We start from the raw sequence: 18859 nt of genomic DNA on the forward strand, positions 1-18859 counted from the left end.
TTCCGATGACCCACACTGGGCCTCTTTGGTAGTTGCCGTTACTGAAGACCTCACTGCCCTGCACTTTGACGTGTTTACGTTAGTTTTCATTTACTTTACAACAAATTTGAGATGTTCCTTCTAAAGAGAGACATCAATTTAAAAATACTCTCAGAGAGGTTAATAAAAATTTCCTGACTCAGGCCTAAAATTCCCCTCAAAGCTTCCCTCCCCTGAACGTATACTGTCTGAGCCTGAGTTCCCTGGATGTACCGCAGCTCCGGGGCTGCCTGCGTCCTCCCGGGAGCTCGTTAAGTAAGCGGGAGACTGGGCCTGGCTGGGACTTTAAAATCAACTTTCTAGGGGTGGGATCCTAGAATCCCCACCTTTACCCGTTCCCCGGGTGGCCCTGATACGGGTGGGTGTGTGTGAACCCGGTCTACACTCTGACAATTCATTATGGCTGTGACCAGCTGGTTTTAATGACTGCACAGAACTTTCTTTCATAGGAAATTTACATAAGGCTCATTAAGACAATTCAGAGGGAACCTCCGGGGCCTGAGTTTGGTGTGCAGGGACACAGACACTTGGACGGTCATTAAGTGATAATATATTCTAGACTTCTAAAAATGCCTTCCTCCAGGCTCATTTAAAACAAAATTACAGCATACCCAGAGCAGCCTCGCAGTGCCCACTGCTCTGTCCCTTTGTTGAGACTTGCATTGATGTTCCCAAGGTGTTTCAAGGGCACCTGGCAGGGCGAACTATGGAGAGAAACATTCGCAGGAACCTGACTCCTGTCCCCACCTCCCTCCTTTGAACCGCAATCATTTTCTGTAATGCCAGTAATTTCAGTTTCACTAACGGAGTCCTTTAAAACCCAGACAGTCCAGTGAGGGATTGAGAGGATTTTTACTTATTTCTAATGCGTGTCTAAGGCTTCCAGTCCAGAATTTAAAGCATATTAAGTGGAAAGTATTAATTAGTGCAGATTTGCGTTGGCTCGTTGCACTAAGAATTTCAAATCGAAGGCACGAGTCCCGGTTTGATCATACCGTTGGGCTTGTGTCCGTCCGAAGCCTCCGTGTCGATGCCGGCTTAGGGTAGCTCAGGGACACTGGTTACGCCTGGGAGTTGGACAACTGAGTTAGGACCGTCTGGGAGCCCTCACCTTCCACGCGGGCCCTGAGTGCGAGCGGGCTTCACACACTGCGTGGTCGGGAGGCTGGTGCCGCTGTCGCCTGTGAGGACGATGGCCACGCGAGCTCCCCGAGACCGCGGGCTATCCGCAGTGTAGGTGTTTCAGGCACCTGTCAGTCCTGTTTAAATGTTCCTCTTTATTCAGACAAATGCGTGTGCCTGCACATGGAGCAGGAGAGGCCGGTGCGCCTCCACAGGTCTGGTCATGCCAGTCCCTTTGTCTGTGGGATCTTGGGGACCGGGCGTCCCTGTGACCCAGACCAGGCTGGGGTTTTGAGCTATGGTTGTTAACAGGATCCCACAAATTTCTGAAACTTCTAAACGTGTATATGTGTATGTAAATGGTGTGGAAAGATTCTTTGAGAAGCAGTGGTGGTATCTTCCCAAACAACGCTGTTCACTTATTTTTTAAGAGTGCAGTTTAATTTTAATCATCTATAAAGTTACTTGGTACTTTAGTGGGTATACCATGGTGTGTTTTGCTCAGCTAATGATACCTTAGAATAAAGCAATGGTTCTTTTTGATCCTTAGACACTAAATCTGAGCCAGGAATCAGACTGAGTCCGCTGGGGTTTTTATGAGAGTCATTTGGTTTACGAGGTCGTGAAATGAGCCCTGGCGGGAGACCACTGAAAGTCTCATATTTCTAATCTGCACATACAGAGATTTAAGTGTATATCCTGTTGTCTTTCTCTGGTAAGAAACTGGCTTTAACGAAAGCTGGTCGGAACCGGAAACCTGCTTTCCCTAACCCCGCGCTCAGACTCCGCCGTGCTCTTCTTCCAGGCCCTGGCCACGTCCATCTTCGCTTCTCCGCTGAGCCCGTTTCTCGGGAGCGTCATTTTCATCACTTCCTACGTCAGGCCAGTGAAATTCTGGGAGAAAAACTACAAGTAAGATCTTGGAGTCGGTGTTCTCTTGTTCTGCTCAGACTTGCATTGGGCAGGCTGTTTTTTCTTTTATTGGACGATCTCGGCTTGGGGCTAGCAGGTGGCATGGTGGTTAACTCCAACATGGCTGACTATGGTTCGAGTCCCAGACCCAGAGACTGGAAAATCATGCTCTGTGTGTGTGTGTGCATTCCAAAAATCCTAAGAGGAGAATGGAGGAGAAGGAATTGTGGCATGACCGTACCTCCAGGGGTGATTTTTCACTTTTCCTTTCTCTCTGTCTCTCTCTGGCAAGTACATGCACCCTGTGGCTGCAGGCCTCACCAGCTGTGGTGGGCAAGGCTGGCCTGTCTCCTTGGCTTCCCACCTCATTTGTGGGCCTGGCCTGAGCAGGACTGGTGGCAAATTAGCAATGGAGACCAGCCCAGGTATCCCCAGGTGTGAAGGAAATGAGCGGTTTTGCCGCTGGTTAGCAGTCGACCTAGGAGAGGCTTGGCATGCCATTGTCCACGTCACCAGGCGAGTGAGCCTCCCTGGAGGGCATCTTTCCCACTACCCCAGAGGCCTGGGTGCCCATCCCTGTGCCCATGCTCACCTGCAGCCCTGCACTGGGCCCACTCGTCACAGCTGTGTCTGTCTGGGTGCCATGAAACTTGCAGATGATTGTATCGCTGTTATTGACCCCTGAGACCACTCACCCCTTTCCTCAGTGAGCAGTGATGGAGTGGAGGCATTGTTTTGAAGGAGGGTGAGCAGATAGGCGTCTCGATTCACTGAGCAGCTTGAAGGAACTGAGTGGCTGTGGAGGGAGGACGGGAGACCAGCTCGGGACGGATGGGCAGTGTGGGCACCGGGCTTGTGTGGCATGCCAGGTGTGCGTCCTCAGCCGGGGCACTCCATGGGCAGGACAGAGCAGAGCTTCCATTTCTCCCCTGTGCTGAGGAGAGCCCTGCCCTGCCATGCTGTCACATCTAAACCCAAATCTGCATGGGCGTCTCGCAGAGCTCTGGGCATCACCCTGTGCCTAGTCTGTGCCAGGAGGCCGGCTAAGACTGGTTTTGCACTCCTCCTGGGCGTTGGCTAATAGACCTGCACCCTCTGCTCCTGGCAGGAGGTGGCGCGAGTAAGACAGCCTTGGCCTGCCAGTGTCCCCCTCGCCTCCACCCCCTCAGGCTCGTGACCTCGGGCTTCTTTCCTCATCTGTAAAACGGGGAGTAAACAATAGGACCTACTTGCAGCCTTGTGAGGAGGAAATGAACTCAGCTATGAAGCACCTGGGGCAGGGCCTGGCACGCAGCAGGCCCCAGGTGAGCCAGGCCTAGGCTTGCTCTCGGGAGCAGGCAGCCCTGAGTGCGCACAGATGCCTAGGATGAGGGCGGCCACGGGCTCCTCTCCTCAGGCACCCGCAAACCCGCAGACCCAGAGCGTCTCCTGGGCAGTGCCCGTGCCCACAGAGTGGACCTCCTGGAAGGCTGCTCCTCTTCTGGGAGAAGAGGGCTTTCTGCAGCAAGTCAAGTTGCCTTGAGACCTACACACGAAGCTCACCTGTGCTTTCGCCTGGGGCTGAACCCCTTCCCAGAGCAGATCGGGGTCAGGGCAGGGGCCTATCCAGGAGTCCTCAGGAGGAAACTGCCGCGCACTTTGGGAGCGCTGACTGCCGCACTTCGGGAGCCAGGAGCCTTGTAATGAGAGGTGTCTCCGGGCTCACCCAGCTGAGGAGGGAAGTGCAGGGCCCTTTACGGGAACACAGAGAGGGACTGACAGGCGTGGCCACGCCCACTGCCCTGCTGCTATGGCTTCCACTTGTGCACCCAGGGGTGCGGTTTGACCTGAGGTGCACTGGGAGCTTTTACACAGAACATTCCAGAAGACAACACTTTCCAGAAACTGCTGTGCATCAGGTTTCCCAGACAGCGCCGGTTTGCGCCACTCCTGCGTTGCACTGAGCTGTGCCACCCCACTCGGGCCGTCCCATTGTGCTGAGCAGTTCAAGTGTTGGAAAGTGTCCAGCAGCAAAGCAGACCGTGGGGCTGCTGGGAGGGGCCAGGCGTGCCACCGGCTTCCCAGCTGTCTGGGGCTGCTGGCTGCTCAAGGTCACCCTGGAGCGAGAGGCTTCAGGACTGAGTCAGGCTGACAGATGGGGACAGGGGGCAGGCTGAGCAGGGCAGGAGGGCGGAGCCTGCTCAGTCTTTCTAGCGTCTGAGAGAAGGGGTGCCTCCTGTTTCCCCACCACTTGGGACCTGTTAGAAGTGGGACTGATTTATTCTAAACGAAGGCAGGCAGGAAATACAGGGGGACTCCGCAGTCAGTGAAAAATGAAATTGACATTTGAGCATATTTTGGTACAAAAACAAATTTGAAATCCATGTAGAATTTCTTCATAATAAGAATTTCCCATGCACTTTTTGTAAACCCCTTGTCTGAGCTTTCCAATCTACATTGCCTCAAGTCCCTGGTACAGGAGTCTTACTGGGTAGATTTGAGGCCTCGGACAGTGAAGCTTCACTCCCCAAAGCCAGAAACCTGAGCACTTCTAATTAAAACGTCTAGCCTGCATGAGAATAAGTGTGTTCTCGTGCAGGGTGTTCTGTGGAGCACTCTCCGTTGCTAACAGGTCACTCGGCGCTGGGAGCTTTTGTGCCTGAGGCCCTGGTTACAGCTCACCCCAGAATTGCCGTGCAGTCTCCTCGTTCTGTTGTGGATTCTGTTACTCTGAGTGCACGTAGAGACGGACTCCAGCCTACCTCACGGGAAGCATAGACCGTGCCAGGCTCTGCACACTGGCGCTGCTCTCGGCCCACTGCAGACGTGCTAATTTGGGGGGATGATGTGTCATGTGAATGCGGGCAGTCACATCTCCGTTTTCTTGTCATCGTCATTTGGAACCACACTGTCGTCATCCCACCCGGGGTCTACGGTGCTCTCTGCAGAAGGCTGTGCGGCTCTCTGGAAACCCAGCTGGGTGGGCCAGTTCCACCCCTCCCTTTGGGACAGTTTCAATGAAACATGCCCAGTAATACCAAAGTAACCGCATACAGAGACTCGAAGCATGCGACCCAGTTAAACTGAGAGCAGCGTCATGTAGCATGTCCCTTCCACGCTCCACATTAAGAGTTTTAGAGGCGGCATGGTTGGAGCTCATTCTCTTACATGGAGAAGATTTTGTGAGAGAGGAACCTTTGAGGTTTGGGGGACAGGAGGGAGAGAAGCTTCTTAGTAATCTTAAAGGAAATCATTGGGTAGAAAGTAAAGTTTTAGAAAATCCTAACTGTGAGAGCCGCTCAGAATGACAGCAAGTTCAACATATTGATCCGTGAGCCCCTGGAGGGGCCTTCTGAGGGTGTTTTTCACCATTTCAAAGGATCTCTTTGAAGGAAAAGCTGCTGAGAGTGGAGTGTGATTGGGAGGCTAAATGAACAGATGTCCTTGTCCTCCTGGAACCAAGATTTGACGCAACCTTCTAGTATTAGAGAAAAAGAAAATAATACTGTTTATTTCATCCATGAGTGACACAGAAAGTGACAGCTCCCCCCCGGGCCACCACCTGCCTAAACCAGTTGGTCAGGGGCCTGCGTGTGCCCGCTGTGCTCAGAGAGGTCTCTGGGTGCAACCCAGAACCTCCCCCGTGGGCCGGCCTTGCAGAGTGTTGGTTTTACTGCTGCACCGCTGTCCGACTCCTGAAAACTCAGATTTGAAAGTAAGTATTAAGGGGCCAGCAGGTGGCATTGTGGTTACAGCACTGGACTCTCGCAAGGCCAATTGCAGTTTGAGTAGCAGACCTGGTGGTTCGCTTTCTCACTTTCCCTTTCTCTCTCTGTCTCTCTCTGGTCATATTAAACATAATAATAATAAAATAAATAAGATTACATAAAATGCCTCCTCTTAAAAAAGAAATATTAAAAATTGTCAGGCTAGAAAATGCTACTCCTTTTTTCCATTTAAAAGGAAATCTAGGGGCCGGCAGGCAGTGTAGTGGTTAAGGGTGCTGAATTCCCGCATGACTGCCTGTGGTTCAAATCCCAGACCCGGCAGCTTGCTCGCTCGCGCTCTCTCTGTCTCTCTGTCTCTCTCTCTCTCTCTCTTGTTCTGTCCCTCTCTGGTCAAATTAAAATAAATAAATAAATAAAATTAAATAAAATAATTCTTTAAAGAAGAAGAAGAAGGAAACCTATACCAGGTGTGTGACACAATGGCAGCACACTCTCCTGGTGGCCCTGCCACTCCCCCTTCCCTGAGGCTAGTGTGACGTCTGTCCAGCCTGCAGGCAGCGGTCACAGCTGTGGCTCTGCGCTTCAGCTTCCTCCCCAAGGTTCTGTGTCATGTTTGCCATTTTGTACTCAGAAAACGGGGGCGGGGGGTAGGGGGCGGGTCTCTTCTTTCCACCTCTCAAATAATTGAATAAGCCAGAAACTGGGTCAGAAAGATCAGCTTTGTCGGCAGAGGTGTGGGCGTCTCCCAGGGCCCGCCAGGCCGTTGACATGGGTTTCCAGGCCACACTGTCTGCGTAGGGCAAACGTCATGTAACGCACACTCGAGATGCCAACTGCGCCCACACCGGTGGCCAAGGGGTGAGCGGTCCGGCAGCGTGCCTCCAGACGGCCGTGGGGCGAGCAGGGATGAAGACCTGATGTGAACACTACACCCATGACGGGAGGGAGGGGAGCACGAAGGCAGTGGGGGACTTCTCGGAGGGCCGCTTCCCTCAGCCGCGAACCCGCAGCTGGTAGAACGGCCTCGCGTCAGGGCCTGTGTCTCAGGTCACTGTCTCTCCAGAGCCAAGCCGCCACCAGAGGCCCCGAGTTAAGTGGCCGCAGCCCGGGCGTCTGCACCCCAGACCGCAGCCCCGCTCCAGCACCGGCCTCTCCGCTGTGTGGGATTGCAGGAAAGCCTGTTCGTCTTGATCTAAACTCTCGTGTACATCACAGATGAAGAACGAATAAGAAGTGCCTTCCTCACAGCGCTAAAGAAAACAGTTCATGACCTTGACTGCTTTTTACCCAAAGAAGACACCTGCAGAAGTCAAAGCCTAAACTCGGGCCAGGAGACTGGGGAAACGCAGTCCTCAGGCGTCACGCACGGCGCCCTCCCCTCGTTTCTTCAGTTCCCATTGGCTGACTGCCCAGCCGCGTGCCACTTGGATTTTCTTATTACTACTTCTATTAGTGGTATTTGCAGAAAGAGAAAGAACACTTTTTTTTTTTCTTGGAGAGGTTTTTGCTATAGGGCGCGTACACTCGCCAGACAGAGAGAGAGAGACATAGAGACAGAAAGCGAGAAATCACCACCACCCCCCAGGGGGGATGGTCACGCCGCAATCCCTTCTCCTCCATTCTCCTCTCGGGATCTTGGGCACGCACACACACGCGCCCGGTGTGAGTTTTAAGCCACCGGGTCCGGGACGCGAATCGTGGTCGACTACGTGGGAGTCCAGCGACATAGCCATTATGCTAACTGCTGGTTCCCGAGAAAGAACACTTTTCACCCCTAAGTGTTTATGACTTCCCAGTGAATGACCAGTTGGACTCCACATCCTGTATTTAAAATGCTGGACTGGGTTTTTCTGGCTGAAATGGGAGAACATCTTAATTTGAGGTATTAAATGTTAAGATCAGAGACATGAATCGCATGAGAGTGCCTTGGCCACTGCCACCCGTGAAGCGTCCTCCTTACTGAAACCTTGTTTTAAGCTAGGTTCACGTGCAGCTGAATGAAATACAGAGATCCCACATACACTTCGCCAGTTTCCCCCAAGAGCATCTTGCAAAACCACCACCATGGATGTGGATAAGGGTCCATCTGGGGCACAGGATGGTTCCGGCCCCCAGAGCCTCCAGCTGGCCTGTTAGAGGCTCGTGCTCCCCTGACTCTCGTCAGCCTCCAGTCTATTCTCCAGCTCACTAAAGGGGACCCAACAGGAGGTCACTTTTTGGAGTGGGCTGTTTTCGCTCCATGTAATTCAGTGGCCACCGCCGAGGTGGCTGCCACCTCAGTAGCTTGTCCTGTTATGTTGCTGAGCGTGTGGGTGTGTCAGTCTCAGCTCAGCCCTGGAGGACGTCGGGGCTGGTGCCAGCATCTGGCTACTATGCGTAAAGACGCCATGCACATCTGTCCACAAGTCTGTGTGGGAGCCTAAATCTTCACTTCTAGGGTAATTGCCCGTGAATCCCATTTTGGGACCCTATGATAGTTTTTTAGGTGTTTTATTTATTTATTTTTTTTAAAGAAACTGTCAAACTTTTCCACAAAGGGGCCCTACCAGTTCATGTGCCCGTCAGCGCTGTATGTGAGAGTGAGTTCCTCGTGTCGTTAGCAGCGTCTGGTGTCCTTGCTGTTTTATTTTAGCCACTCTGCAAGGTGCCCAGTGACACCCACAGGTGGCTTCATCTGCAGTTCTGTAATGCCGAGTGACCGGGTGTCTGAGCGTCTGTGCTGTCAGTGAATCCTCACCGGCGGCTGTCTGTTCAGGGTTCTCTTTTTTTCCCTGCTGAGTTCGAGTGTTCTCGGTGTTTCCAGCTGCCTGTGCTTGGTTGGCTGTGTGTGCAGGGTCCTCTCCTGGTCTGTAGCTCGTCTCTCTAACTGTAACAAACAACTTCTCACACAGTCGTTCTAAGTGCGCTCCGACTGTTCTCCCGGCTTGGACTCTGCTCGGCTGTAAAACGAAGCTCGATAGGTTTAAAGGAATTGCGTTCACACGATGTTCTCCAACTACAGTAGAGTGAGGCTGAAAATTAATAGCAAGGGGAAATCCGGAAGATCCCCAAATACGTGTAAATTAAAGCAATCTTTACCAACCACAGAGTAAAAGAAATCAGAAAGATGATTAGAGATAGTTTGAGGTGAGTAAAAATGAGAATGTAATATCTTAAAACTTCGTGGGAATGTAGAAAAAGCAGTGCTCAAAGGGAAATTCATAACTATGAATGTTTTTATTAAAAAAATAAAGGTTTGGACCAGCAGATGGTGTGGAAGTTAAGGTGCTAGACTCCTCTATGACAGTGCGTGGTTTGAATTCTAGACCCGGTGGCTTGAGAATCACTCCGGGCACGTGCATGTCCATGCCCAAAATCCTGAGAGGAGAATGGAGGAGAAGGGACTGTGGTGTGGCCATCCCCCAGGGGGTTGATTCTCACTTTCCCTCTCTTTCTCTGTATCTTTCTGGCAAGCACATGTACCCTATAGCAAAAAATTAGAAGAAGAGGAAGAGGAAGAGGAAGAGGAAGAAAGAAAGAAAGAAAGAAAGAAAGAAAGAAAGAAAGAAAGAAAGAAAGAAAGAAAGAGAGAAAGAAAGAGAGAAAGGAAGAAAGAAAGAGAGAAAGGAAGAAAGATCTCAAATCAATCACCTTATCTTCCACCTTGAAGTAACGAAGAAAAAGAAAAAGAGAACATGAAATGCAGAGCCAGAAGAGAAAAGGAGAGAAAGGTTGGAGGGGACAGTGGCAGGGAATAGACGACTCGCCCCTCCTGCGCGTGGCACAGAGGGCTTCTCATCTACAGTTTGCTGTCCTGGTAGGCTGCAGGCCAAGGCCAGCAAGAGCAGGCATGCAGAGAGGCATATCCCTTTCCTCCTGGCGATGTTTCTGAAGGCCATTCCTGGAGTAAATGAGGCAAAAAGGAAGAGGAGCTTACGCTGATACCCTTCCTCAGGCCCCATCGTCCCCAGGCGGTCTGCCTCCCTCCGCTTACCTTTCAGAGGTGTTTTTATGTATGTAAAATCCAGAGTTTTGCTTGTACCAAGTGGGGGAATAGGAAAAGCGCGTCAGCCCCACCTTCCCAGGGGAGCCCCGTGGACGGCGAGTATCCACGTACTCGCTCTGCTTAGCACCCCACTGTGGCTCCCGGGGCAGTGCAGTGAGGAGAGTAGCCAGGCACCCCTCTACTGAGGCATTCTTCACCCCATCCTCGGCGGGACTTTCCAGGAATAGACTGCCACCCATATCAGGGTTGGGGAGACCCTCCCTGTGCCCCTGTGGCTGCCCGCAGGCTCACACGAGATTACACAGAGCCCCAACAATGTTACCTGAAGCCACGGAACACAGGTCTCTGCTGGAGAGTCAGGCAGACCGGGAAGGAGGAGGGGCGGCGAAAGAGTTCTCAGGGTCAGGCCTGCTTCCGAGCACAGGTAGTGTGGAGCTTAGCCTTGTGAGCATGAGATGAAGAAAATGTAATTGAATTAAGTTATTTTTTTAATATTTAAAATGTATTACTTTGAAAAATTGAAGATCTGAAGTATCTTTCTTCCTTTTATGAAAACCTGGTTCCGAAGTTTCCAGCATCAGATATAGCAGATGAGAGAACTGGGTCTGTCACAGCTGCGGGTCGTGCTCAGACGTAACAGGTGGTACAACTCCTCCGAAATACACGTTTGCGGAAACAAGGAAGTTATGACATTCCCAAGGGCTAGAAGCAAAGGGGGGATGAGAAGCAGCAAAACCCACTGTTGCCACCTCGAATAAAGGGGCTGCCATGAGCAGGATGGCAGGTCTCGGGCTGGAGCCAGCGTCTAGCGCCCATGACGGGCTAAGGATGAAGCCTCGGTCTGACAAAGCAGAACGTTTGGATGGAGACTCTCACATAAAGCCGAAACCCTGCCGACCTCCTGTCCGCAATGGAGCAGAACACCCAGCACGGGCAGGTGACACGGCCCTGCCAGCCAGCCGGAGGTCAGAACAGGACAGGTCTCCACTGCGAATGGGCAGTGCTCAGACTGTGTCACACGAGGATCTGGGGTTCAGAATTCACCACGCACGTCTCAAGATCCTCGAGTTAAGAAATTAACGTGGGGAACCAGCAGTTAGCGTAATGGCTGTGTCGCTGGACTCCCACGTAGTCGACCGCGGTTTGCGTCCCGGACCCGGTGGCTTAAAACCCACGCTGGGCGCATGTGCGTGCGTGCCCAAGATCCTGAAAGGAGAATGGAGGAGAAGGGATTGCGGCGCAGCCATCCCCTCTGGGGGGGGATTTCTCGCTTTCTGTGTTTCTGGCGAGCTCTGTCTGTCTGGAGAGCGCACACGCCCTATAATGAAAAAAACCTCTCAAAAAAAAAAAAGAAATTAATGTACACACGGTGCCGTGGAGCAGTCCCCCGGAGTAACTCAGAGTCGGTGTGTAAGCACTTCAAGGTGCATAAGCTCAGCCAGTCTCAGACACCAGCCGGAAGGAACACTGAAAACCCTCATCACGAACAAGAACCAGCAAACAAAAATAAACAGCAGGTTTAGACCCTTTGAAACTAAACAGATGAAGTGTACATAGATTCAGAATGAAAAGGCATATAAGAAGAAAGAAGGCCGTAAGGCTGGGCTCCTGTGAGGAGATGACGGATGAGAGCAAATGCTTTGTAGGAACGAATACGTATTATCACTAAGGTGTGTGTCATGGGAGGTGAGCCAGATATAAACTAAACAGACTAGAAAGCAGTCTAAGATGATCATTCAGGTGTAGCAGAGGAAGCTCACTAGATGGAGACTATTCTGAGAGGTTAAGGGGCAGAAAGAATGAAAGATGCTAGCTGGAAGTCTAGAAGAAACAAAAGCAGACCTGGAGCAAATGAGCAATATAATTTTAAGAGATAATATGAATTTTTCAAAATTAATAAAAGGCATGAATCTTCAGGTTCAGGACCTGAGTAAGTCTTGACCATGGTAAACAAAACTAAATTCACTTTTCTACGCAAAATAGTGAACAACAAAGATAAAAATCTGAAAAGCATTCGGCAACAAAACTAGCAGTACCGAGTAGTAAGTACCAGCACGACCCACAGAGGCTCCTGAGCAGCGAGCAGCAGGAGGCGTGCTCAGGGCCTGGGGTCCAGGCTGCCCGGTGAACAGTAGGCCCAGCGCAGCTCAGGCCCAGCGCGGCTCCGCTCCGAGTGGTCCGCATCCTCCTGAGCTCCACCCCCAGCAGGCACGCTCTGGTTCTAGAGCTCGCCTACGTCTACTGACTCCCTCGCCTCCCCGATTGCTCGCCCTCCCTCTTCCCTTTCTCCTTACCTTTTCTCTTCTATGTGTGTAAATCATTTTGTCGGGTGTCTGTATTTTCTTACCGTGCGCATTTCTCCAACGACAGGTGCCCTCTGTTTATAAACCTGGGTTTATCCCTCCTGGATTAGTTTAAATTTGTTATACTTCCATCTGAAATGCCATATTTCATTTAAAGTTTCTAATTTGTTGGCCCAAAGTTGTCCGTAATATTGTGTTAGGGTTTATGATTCTGTAATACTGTCTTCGTGATTTCGTGCTCAGATCAGAGTGTCGTATGCTTACAAATCGAAGGATAGAACTCAACACCGTGACAACAAGCTGTGGAGACAGGGTGTGACCAACCAGATCTCTCTGGACACCGAGTGAAAAGTCACACCTTAAATAAGGTGACTCGGAACAGCTGGGGCAGAAATAGTGCAAGTATCAGGCAAATGCAAGCAAGTGAAAGCCCAGTTATGGTCTCCTATTTAACACAGATGGACTAGGAGCAGACGCATGCGGACCAGAGTGCTTCCTAGTGCTGAGGACTGAGACTCACAGTGAAGATACAGGCTGTAAATACCAGGGCACCAAATTACATAGGAACATTCACAAAGAGAAAAGAAATGTGGACCAGTGGGCAACGTGGTGGTTAAAGTGTGAGTTCCACATGGCTGACTCTGGCTCAAGTTCTGGAACAAGGAGCTCGAAAACCATGTCAGGCACATGCGTGTGTGTACCCGGAAACCTGAGAGGAGAACGGAGAAGGGACGTGGTGGGTCATCCCCTGTGGTGGTGCGTCATCCCCTGTGGTGGGGCGTCATCCCCTGTGGTGGGGCGTCATCCCCTGTGGTGGGGCGTCATCCCCTGTGGTGGGGCGTCATCCCCTGTGGTGGGGCGTCATCCCCTGTGGTGGGGCGTCATCCCCTGTGGTGGGGCGTCATCCCCTGTGGTGGGGCGTCATCCCCTGTGGTGGGGCGTCATCCCCTGTGGTGGGGCGTCATCCCCTGTGGTGGGGCGTCATCCCCTGTGGTGGGGCGTCATCCCCTGTGGTGGGGCGTCATCCCCTGTGGTGGGGCGTCATCCCCTGTGGTGGGGCGTCATCCCCTGTGGTGGGGCGTCATCCCCTGTGGTGGGGCGTCATCCCCTGTGGTGGGGCGTCATCCCCTGTGGTGGGGCGTCATCCCCTGTGGTGGGGCGTCATCCCCTGTGGTGGGGCGTCATCCCCTGTGGTGGGGCGTCATCCCCTGTGGTGGGGCGTCATCCCCTGTGGTGGGGCGTCATCCCCTGTGGTGGGGCGTCATCCCCTGTGGTGGGGCGTCATCCCCTGTGGTGGGGCGTCATCCCCTGTGGTGGGGCGTCATCCCCTGTGGTGGGGCGTCATCCCCTGTGGTGGGGCGTCATCCCCTGTGGTGGGGCGTCATCCCCTGTGGTGGGGCGTCATCCCCTGTGGTGGGGCGTCATCCCCTGTGGTGGGGCGTCATCCCCTGTGGTGGGGCGTCATCCCCTGTGGTGGGGCGTCATCCCCTGTGGTGGGGCGTCATCCCCTGTGGTGGGGCGTCATCCCCTGTGGTGGGGCGTCATCCCCTGTGGTGGGGCGTCATCCCCTGTGGTGGGGCGTCATCCCCTGTGGTGGGGCGTCATCCCCTGTGGTGGGGCGTCATCCCCTGTGGTGGGGCGTCATCCCCTGTGGTGGGGCGTCATCCCCTGTGGTGGGGCGTCATCCCCTGTGGTGGGGCGTCATCCCCTGTGGTGGGGCGTCATCCCCTGTGGTGGGGCGTCATCCCCTGTGGTGGGGCGTCATCCCCTGTGGTGGGGCGTCATCCCCTGTGGTGGGGCGTCATCCCCTGTGGTGGGGCGTCATCCCCTGTGGTGGGGCGTCATCCCCTGTGGTGGGGCGTCATCCCCTGTGGTGGGGCGTCATCCCCTGTGGTGGGGCGTCATCCCCTGTGGTGGGGCGTCATCCCCTGTGGTGGGGCGTCATCCCCTGTGGTGGGGCGTCATCCCCTGTGGTGGGGCGTCATCCCCTGTGGTGGGGCGTCATCCCCTGTGGTGGGGCGTCATCCCCTGTGGTGGGGCGTCATCCCCTGTGGTGGGGCGTCATCCCCTGTGGTGGGGCGTCATCCCCTGTGGTGGGGCGTCATCCCCTGTGGTGGGGCGTCATCCCCTGTGGTGGGGCGTCATCCCCTGTGGTGGGGCGTCATCCCCTGTGGTGGGGCGTCATCCCCTGTGGTGGGGCGTCATCCCCTGTGGTGGGGCGTCATCCCCTGTGGTGGGGCGTCATCCCCTGTGGTGGGGCGTCATCCCCTGTGGTGGGGCGTCATCCCCTGTGGTGGGGCGTCATCCCCTGTGGTGGGGCGTCATCCCCTGTGGTGGGGCGTCATCCCCTGTGGTGGGGCGTCATCCCCTGTGGTGGGGCGTCATCCCCTGTGGTGGGGCGTCATCCCCTGTGGTGGGGCGTCATCCCCTGTGGTGGGGCGTCATCCCCTGTGGTGGGGCGTCATCCCCTGTGGTGGGGCGTCATCCCCTGTGGTGGGGCGTCATCCCCTGTGGTGGGGCGTCATCCCCTGTGGTGGGGCGTCATCCCCTGTGGTGGGGCGTCATCCCCTGTGGTGGGGCGTCATCCCCTGTGGTGGGGCGTCATCCCCTGTGGTGGGGCGTCATCCCCTGTGGTGGGGCGTCATCCCCTGTGGTGGGGCGTCATCCCCTGTGGTGGGGCGTCATCCCCTGTGGTGGGGCGTCATCCCCTGTGGTGGGGCGTCATCCCCTGTGGTGGGGCGTCATCCCCTGTGGTGGGGCGTCATCCCCTGTGGTGGGGCGTCATCCCCTGTGGTGGGGCGTCATCCCCTGTGGTGGGGCGTCATCCCCTGTGGTGGGGCGTCATCCCCTGTGGTGGGGCGTCATCCCCTGTGGTGGGGCGTCATCCCCTGTGGTGGGGCGTCATCCCCTGTGGTGGGGCGTCATCCCCTGTGGTGGGGCGTCATCCCCTGTGGTGGGGCGTCATCCCCTGTGGTGGGGCGTCATCCCCTGTGGTGGGGCGTCATCCCCTGTGGTGGGGCGTCATCCCCTGTGGTGGGGCGTCATCCCCTGTGGTGGGGCGTCATCCCCTGTGGTGGGGCGTCATCCCCTGTGGTGGGGCGTCATCCCCTGTGGTGGGGCGTCATCCCCTGTGGTGGGGCGTCATCCCCTGTGGTGGGGCGTCATCCCCTGTGGTGGGGCGTCATCCCCTGTGGTGGGGCGTCATCCCCTGTGGTGGGGCGTCATCCCCTGTGGTGGGGCATCCCCTGTGGTGGTGGGTCATCCCCTGTGGTGGTGCTGCTGGGAGGTGATTTCTACCGTCTCTTTCTCTGGCAAGCATACACTTCCTATGGCATTTTTTTTTTTTTTAATTTTGTATAAAAATAGAAACAGTAGTGGGAGGAGAGGGAATTCCCTTTTCTTGGTGCAGTGAGCAAGGCAGCTCTAATGTATGTTAGGGAATGCACACGCATGCACACACAGGTATGTACACACGAGCACACTGCACACAGAAAACGGGACAGACCTCTTCAGGTAAAATGGAATATTGAGAGGCGTTGATTACATACTAGGCAGTTATAAAGAACCCGCCTGCCCGTGATTCCTACAGACCACCGTAGTAGCTCCATTTCCGGTCATTACGTGGGATGATGTCAGTGAGGGCAACTAAAAATCAACAACTCCAAGTTGTTCTTTTCTCAAAGCCTTCAAGTTGCTGAAGAATTCAGATCAAAATCCGGGAGAAGGCATGCACCCCTGACTCCTTGCCGTTTTCAGCCCAAGAGCAGCTGCCAACCTGCAGGAACCAGCCGGACCCCCTCTGTGGTCTGGAGGGCAGAGCAGGGAGAGCCAGAACCCAGGCCGGCCGCCCTCGCAGGGCCCCTGGCAGCCCGCACACTAGCATGTCTCAGGAAACGTCCCCCGTGCCGAGTCATTCCAAGCTCAGGGTGACCTAGCAGCTGGCAGAGCACAGCTGACGTGAGAACTCACGTGGTTGTCAGGGGCAGCAAAAGTGAGAGGAGAAAGGGGACCCAGCCGTGCTGTGCGTGTTTCAGATGCTCCTCGGCCTAACCACGGGTCACGTCCCGATAACCCGTCGAATGTTAAAAATAAAAGTGCATTTAGCACACCTGATTACCAGACGTCACAGCTCCACCTCGCCCACCCTAACGAGCTCGCACGCCGACACTGAGCCTTGCTGGCAACGGCATCGATCAGCCTGCTTTACCGAACGTGCTGCATGTTTCATGGAATTTGCTGAGCGCGGCACCAAGAGTGAAAACCGGAGCGGTCGTGTGGACACTCACGGCACAGGTCCCACCCAGACCACTGTCACCACTGCGAAGTTGACGTGTGTGTTGAGCTGCCATGAGGTCAGAGACCTGACTGTGCAGTCTGAAGGAGACGGGTCCTGGGACTCCGGGTTCTCGCTGCCTTCTCGCTGCCCATGTTGCCCTGCCCACAAGTAGCACGACTGTCCACTCTTAACTCTGCCTTGGGCTCGTGATCTGAGCAGACACCCACTGAGCTTCACTCCGCCATCCCTGTGGCCGCATCAGAAATGGAATACGTGCCCCATTGTCCACAGATGCTGATGGAAGGCGCCCCAAGCTCCACTTAAGGGAAGTGGCTGTTGCCTCACCCCAGTTGCTGTCCAAAAGCGCATGGGAGAAGAGGGGCGTGGCCTGGGGAGGACATGGGGCAGAAGGCCCGTTGAAGGGCGGAGGCCAGCTCTCGTCTGCATTAGCATGGGGAGGGTGCTTTGCAGTGTCTCCACCTCTCTGGGGAGCCCATTGTGACACTTGCCCGCAGCCCGAGCCCAGCAGGCTGAGCCGCCTGTCAGGCGAGCTCTCAGGATGGCATGCGTGCCAGCGCAGGACTCAGAGCAGCACCGCGTGCTCCCTCTGAGATGGGCAGCGGGACAGAAGCCCCCACTTTCTCTTTGAGCCGTGGAATTGATGTTCATGCACCCGGACAGCTAAGGCAGAAATCCAATTACAGAGCTAATTAGCACCTTGGAATGCTGAGCACCACGTTTTTACAGGAGGAAGCACCAGAGAGAAGCTTGGCTCACCCGGCGCGGCTGGCAGTTCACCTTCGCAGAGAGTCAGGGAGAGCCAGGGGCCCGGGGCGCTCCGGCTGCGGGAGAGCTGTGGCTCACCGGCACTTAGCACTCTGCTTTCAGAAAGGGCTGTAGCCTCTGGGAAGGTGGCTTTCCAGTGAACATAGTTTTAGAAGGTGTTTTAATTCCCTGAGGAGTTTGGTAAATGACTTCGTGTTGGCTCAATCCCACTTTAAAGATTGTTTATTCTGCTGCTGGAAATTCCATTTGTCCTAGGTCTTAAGGTGAAATTAAAATTCCATTTAGGGACTAACTGTTCAGACATGGGATTTCAGCCTTCATTAGAAAGAATTTGGTTGTTTGCTTTATTTTCTGCCACCCTGGGCTCTTTTATTTGCAAAGCTGCTCTGAGGGTATCTGGAGGGAACACAGGAACAGAAATAGAGCTACACGCTGGGGTCAACAGCACTTTCAAGTGGAGCAGAATATTCCTTCTTTCCAAGTTGTCCGTGGAACCCAGCCCACAAGCTCAGCGGGGTCTTGCTGAGATGGTTCTCAAACGTCTCAGACGCAGGGGGAAATACAGCTTTATTTCTGAAGACAAACCTCTTCATTTATTCAAATCACAGTTCCACCCAAGTATCCGTTCTGATTCCCAAGAGACAAGTCAAGAAGGAGCCAGCGTCTGACAGTCCCATGTACGGTACCAGCCAGCGAGCACCCCTCGGTATCAAATCACCTGAGGATGGCGACCGAAGCCCAGCAAGCGGCTCTTTCTGGCCGGTGGTGTGAGAACAGCCATGTCTTCGACTGTTCATGTATTCATGCACCAGCGTTTATGGAGCGACTACTCTAATACCTGCCGGTAATGAGCAACGTGTCCTGTGGTCCTTTGGCTCTGGTGTAAGAGGCAGATCACACAAAGAAATACACGAGGTCGTATGCAATGAGAGCTCGAGAGCCAGCCTAGGTGGGCTCGAATCCCAGCTCTCCTACCTGCTCTGTCTGTGACCTGGGCACTTCACTCTCAGCCCCAGCTCCTAATCCATGAGAGCAGGTGAAACAACAGTCCTTCCCTCGAAATGCTATGCAAGGGTACAGCGAGTGAATACGAGCAACACACATTGACCAGGTTCATGACACCTGCGTGTGCTCTGAGTGTAAGCTGCCGCCACCATTGCTGGTATTGGCCGTGGCCGTGCTCCCGGGAGAGCCCGTGGGCAGGAGGGCACACAGCCAGTGAATCGCACGTGGAGCAGGGCCGGCAGCTTCCCCACACAGGGATGCTGGAGCTGAGACTCAGAGGACAGTGGAGTGATGAGCACGGCTGAGTGCGGGCCAGGGGAGAGTGCCCACTGCAGAGGCTGCACGGGGGAGTGACCGGAGCGGGAAGCTGGCATGCATTGGAGGCGGCAGAAAGCGGGACAGTGAGGTTGGCACGGCTGGCAAAGGCAGAGCCATAGCAAAGGCCAGGCCGGGTGAGGTAGCGACCAGGCTTTTCACAGCAGCCCTGGGACCCTCGTGAAGTTCACGTCTGGGTGTGATCTCGGTGTTCGTGCTGATCAGGTTGTGGGGAATGGCATACCTACCGGGGCGACCATGGGACGCCGCTGCGTCTCACATTTCAGAGGCCGGCATACTCACGGCTCTCAGCTCCGGATGACAACGGCCTTCGCAGACGGTCCAACACTGCTTCTGTTTTGTGGATCTCATGCTCCAAGTTAATTAAGACACAAGCCCTTCTCTCCCA

The 18859-nt window shown here is 54.5% G+C and overlaps 1 protein-coding gene across 1 annotated transcript in view; it reads left to right on the forward strand.

The window, feature by feature from the left end:
- PCNX2 (pecanex 2) overlaps positions 1-18859 on the forward strand; it is a 215259-nt gene that overhangs the window by 145758 nt on the left and 50642 nt on the right. Inside the window, exon 25 of the mRNA XM_006146000.3 lies at positions 1944-2073. Within this exon, the coding sequence (XP_006146062.1) occupies positions 1944-2073 (130 nt within the window). The remainder of the gene's footprint in view (positions 1-1943; positions 2074-18859) is intronic.

Source organism: Tupaia chinensis, unplaced genomic scaffold (genome assembly GCF_000334495.1).
Source record: "Tupaia chinensis unplaced genomic scaffold, TupChi_1.0 Scaffold000161_1, whole genome shotgun sequence".
Classification (NCBI taxonomy): Eukaryota; Metazoa; Chordata; class Mammalia; order Scandentia; family Tupaiidae; genus Tupaia; species Tupaia belangeri.